We start from the raw sequence: 5000 nt of genomic DNA on the forward strand, positions 1-5000 counted from the left end.
GTGTGTGTGATGCATGTACTGTATGTACGTGTGTATGTGTGTGTGTGTGTGTGTTTGCATGTGTTTTGCATATATTTCTGGATCTGTGTGCCCACATTCACATGTTACTGTAAAAAAGCTTTATTGCTTTTCCCCCCTGTTGAGAAGCCAGCGGGTGTGTGTGTGTGTGTGTGTGTGTGTGTGTGTGTGTGTGTGTGTGTGTGTGTGTGTGTGCGTGTGTGATGTATGTAGGTATGCATGTGTGTATGTATGTTTACTGTACATGTTATCATTTCCTCACTGATAAGCTTCTGTGTATGTGTGTGTGTGTGTGTGTGTTTTGTACAGTTATAGGAACCTGGCCACAGAGCATGAGACCCTCATGCAGAAGTATCTTCATCTACTCCAAATCGTGGAGACAGAGAAAACGGTTGCTAAGCAACTTCGACAACAGATAGAGGATGGGGAGATTGAGATTGAACGCTTAAAATCTGAGGTAATGTGTGTTGTAACTCTGAATGCCACAATAGGGGCTTGTTACAGTATGTCTGATATTAAATTAAGCTCGTTTGGGAATGCCAGGAAACATGTCAGTAAATTGTGATTGCGAAATCGTGCCGACCAACAGCGGAATGCTTGGAACTGTTACAGTAAACGAGCCAACAAGGAGATATTTCGATGCTGTTGTTGCTTGTCTCTCTGTGTGTGTGTGTGTGTGTGTGTGTGTGTGTGTGTGTGTGTGTGTGTGTGTGTGTGTGTGTGTGTGTTTGTGTGTGTGTGTGTGCGCGTGGGTGCATATGTGTTTGTGTATGCGTGTTTGTGTGTTCATATGTGTGTATGTGCGTATTTGTGTGTGCATATGTGTGTGTGCGTGTTTGTTCGGCTGGCAAGTGATTACAGTTTAATATCGTTAGGCCCTAACTGGAACGGGTCCATGGACGCTTCATTTCTTCCAGGGGCGATTAAACGGCCGAGGGTAGAGGTGCCTGGACCACTTTGTTAGTGAGCGGCTGTCTCACTGTCACCGGACTCCATTTTGCATTGGTGCTAATAAAACACCCCTCAAGAACAACCCCCAGCCCCCCTGCACCCCCCCCCCCCCCATGTATTCTTCATCAACCAGATCAAATAGTCATTTCACTTTAATGTGCAAATGTGGGCCTGCAAATGAAATGCTGTGCTGAATATGCATGAAGGGTTTTCTATTATGAGTGGTTGCATCCCTCCTCACAAACAAGCATAATACACTCTTTCAGGCGCACAGAGCAAATGGGGGACACTTACCTTCAAGCTAAAGCCTGAAGGTTTCAGGCTCCTTTTGTGTCACCCATGCCTGCCACCTCTCCAGCACACACACACACACACACACACACACACACACACACACACACACACACACATCTACACACCCTTTCACCTTTTCAGGGGGGCCACACGGGGTGGTTTGAATCGCTAACAAGGATCAGAAATCACCGTCTGTGCCGAGATGTCAGCCAATGGAATAAATAGGGGGCCCTAATTTTCACCACATGTCAGTGTTTGGTGTTCTGAGCTGACTCAGTCACTCTGTCCACACTCTAGGAGGCAGTTAGCTGAGCGCTGAAGTGTTGACACTGTGGTCCTCCTTCATTCTTTTGTAAGTTCTCTGACTTTATAGTATGTGGATTGTAGTGGTGTTTTTCTTCTTGCAGATTTCTGGACACATGAAAGACAATGAGAAGGTCCAGACAAGCCCCACACAAACTGGGACACCCAGTGAGGATGACTCTGAGATCAAGAAGATCAAGAAAGTAAGTGGTGTACCCACATCTGCAACATGTCAAGACTTCTTGATTGATTCCACCATGATGAAGCATGTTTTAGCCTCACTGATTCCCTTTCATTTTTGCCTTCTCAAAAGCACAACTATCAGTCTTCAAGTATGAAACTATTTTGTGTTGTTTTAAATGTAGATATTAGTCATTCCGAATAAAGCCAGTGCAGACTCTCAAATCACATAAGCACACAACCATCAGATCTACATGATATTTCAAATGTATGATCATTTTAAATGAAATATGCCAGATCTCTAATATGCTTACAGGGATAAAATACGTAAAAAAAAGAGAAAAATAAAAACCTGTCGCACGACCCTGTAGGTTCAGAGCTTTCTGCGCGGCTGGATGTGCCGGAGGAAGTGGAAGACCATCATCCAGGACTACATCCGCTCGCCGCACGCCGAGAGCATGAGGAAGCGCAACCAGGTGGTGTTCAGCATGCTGGAGGCCGAGGCCGAGTACGTCCAGCAGCTGCACATCCTGGTCAACAACTTCCTGCGGCCGCTGCGCATGGCCGCCAGCTCCAAGAAGCCGCCCATCACCCACGACGACGTCAGTAGCATTTTCCTCAACAGGTGAGTGGGTGGCGTGAAAGCCAGGGAACGCGCCGCCGGTGGTAGGTTAATCCCAGGGTCCTTTGCGACGCAGGACCCCGACAGCAGAAGTGCTGTCTGCTCGGTGTCCCCTGGAGATTCTGTTTAAATCCTGACCTTTTCATGACGTTCTTGCAAGCACCATACTGACCCTCCCCATCCTCTGCCCCCCCCCCGGCCTCCCAGTACCATTACAGGTCCCTATGGGTTTCCCCTCCTCCACTTAAGAACCCCTAGAGCTCAGAGAGCATGGATTCAACGGGAGAGAAAAGGCAGAACATATCAGAGTGTATCACAATATTACAGGTGTAGGTCACCAGGAAGCTACCTGCTATTTATAAAATCGGCTTTCCATGGTGTTTATGCATGAGGATCATGCAGGAAATGCTGATTCATTGACTGCAGGTCAGCATATGCCTCTCTGAGCCCCCATGACTAATGGGCCAGTGTGTAGGATTTGAGTGGTCTTGAAGGCAGCACAACGACTTCATGTACTGTATTTAGTCAGTGCAGCCAATGTTGAGGTCCAAACAAAGTCATGTTATGAGACAGAATGGTCCAAGGCTAGTTGATCAGCATGCTAACTTCGGTGGATATTTGGGCAACACAGAGCATAGTGCATTATCACTTCTGATTCTAGGTCATTTTTGAATGTTTTAAACTAAAAATGCTATTCATAGCCCATTGAAATATGTTTACCTTTTTCCCCATTTCCTACAGTGAGACCATCATGTTTCTCCATCAGATCTTTTACCAAGGATTGAAGGCGAGGATAGCAAGCTGGCCAACATTAGTCTTGGGTAAGTCCCCCTTTGGTAACACTTTATTCTAAGGGGGTCTACATAATGGTAACATGTAATTGTCATAAGAATGACATAACACGTCATGCACATTAATGACAAATTATTGATGTTTACTATTGCCATAATGTGCCATTCAATTTTTGGAATATCAACATTCCAAAATGTCAAAACAACAGTCATAAACATCAATAATGTGTCATTAATGTGCATGACATGTGTCATGTCATTGTTATGACAGCTTACATGTCACCCTCATGTAGACCCCTTCAAATCAAGTGCTACAGTACCATTCCAGTTTTCTCTATCTTCCACTATGTGCTAAGCCTGAACTTTCTATCTGAAAGATATGGTTTAGTTTTATTTTCAAGAAGATTACAGTCTGAACGAAGCTCTCCAAAGACTACTAGGCTTTGTAGCTTCATCTTGATGTAAATGAAGGGTCTATCTCTATGTGTGGTGATGTGATGGCTTTTACCTGCCAGGTGTTTCACGTCTCCTCCCCGCCTCCTCTCTCCTCCTCCCCCTACAGCTGACCTGTTTGACATCCTGCTGCCCATGCTGAACATCTACCAGGAGTTTGTGCGCAACCACCAGTACAGCCTGCAGATCCTGGCCCACTGCAAGCAGAACCGGGACTTCGACAAGCTGCTCAAGCAGTACGAGGCCAAGCCGGACTGTGAGGAGCGCACGCTGGAGACTTTCCTCACCTACCCCATGTTCCAGGTACAGTAGGCAGAGACACAGCAGCATGATCATCATGCCCTCAGATAGGAGTCCTTCCAATTAAGGCGCAAAATGTATCTTCCATCCAAAGGCACATTTTCTCCAGATATACAGCAAAAATGGAATTGTGATCTGTTGTCATACTGAAAAGTGTTTTTAGTTATCTCTGTTCCTTCTAGTGGTCCTTATGGTCTACTGCAGGATTTTATATCCTGAATGTTGGACAGTTTCTATTTGATTAATTTTTTGCAATTTGAGCTATGCAATCAGGTAATCACAAATGCTGCTATTAATTGTGCTGCTTGCAAATCTGGTATATTTTTGTTACATCTATAATTTTTATATTCTAGTCATCCTCCTTGAGTGACAGACAGTGAAGCTCACCAGTCAAAAGTGTCCCAAGTTAAAAACGGAATTTGGAATATTGGACTGAAGTTTGACTTTCAAAAATGATATTGTAAATCGAATTCCAGAAAAATCTTACCTGTAATCAGACCAGACCCACTCCTCCACCCCTAATCGTGCAGCCTGTTGGAAATTGATATGTAGATTTGCCCATAGATATATAGATATATAGGCCCAGTGTTTCCTTATGAGGCTGAATAACTGCCCTCAGCTGAACACCTTCCACAGTAGGGGTCCATAGGACCAGGCCGTGCACAGAGTCTGTTTTGTAGATGGATCAGTGAGGGAATGAGATGTAGCTTATTAAAGTTACTTTAGAATTACATGACATAGAGATAGACGGATGCATTAACAAATGGAGTTGTGCGTATTAAAACCTATAGTGTTTTGCCTGCCTTTGTTAATGCATACGGCGGTAAACAACAACACGTGTGATAAATGTGTAAATCTCAGTGAGACAGGAGAGACCTTACAGACTCCTCAGGTTCCCCGTAGCATCTAACACCTCTCAGCACCTCAGCGGAGCAGCAGCAGCAGCAGCCACACAGTCGTCTCGCAGTAGTAGTCTGGTCACACCCAGTCACGCTGTCTTACACCAGGGCAGCGGTGTCTATAGTTTACATTCTGGCTGGATGCCGGATGAGCCTCTGTGACCCTGTCGTTACCCACCACGCGCCCTC

General features: G+C 45.3%; 1 protein-coding gene across 1 annotated transcript in view; it reads left to right on the forward strand.

Annotated features, from left to right (window-relative positions):
- rasgrf1 (Ras protein specific guanine nucleotide releasing factor 1) overlaps window positions 1–5000 on the forward strand; it is a 37351-nt gene that overhangs the window by 14092 nt on the left and 18259 nt on the right. The window contains exons 3-7 of the mRNA XM_062548255.1: window positions 328–475; window positions 1671–1769; window positions 2118–2371; window positions 3110–3189; window positions 3722–3915. Of these exons, the coding sequence (XP_062404239.1) occupies window positions 328–475; window positions 1671–1769; window positions 2118–2371; window positions 3110–3189; window positions 3722–3915 (775 nt within the window). The remainder of the gene's footprint in view (window positions 1–327; window positions 476–1670; window positions 1770–2117; window positions 2372–3109; window positions 3190–3721; window positions 3916–5000) is intronic.

This window comes from Sardina pilchardus, chromosome 10 (genome assembly GCF_963854185.1).
Source record: "Sardina pilchardus chromosome 10, fSarPil1.1, whole genome shotgun sequence".
In the NCBI taxonomy this organism is placed as follows: Eukaryota; Metazoa; Chordata; class Actinopteri; order Clupeiformes; family Clupeidae; genus Sardina; species Sardina pilchardus.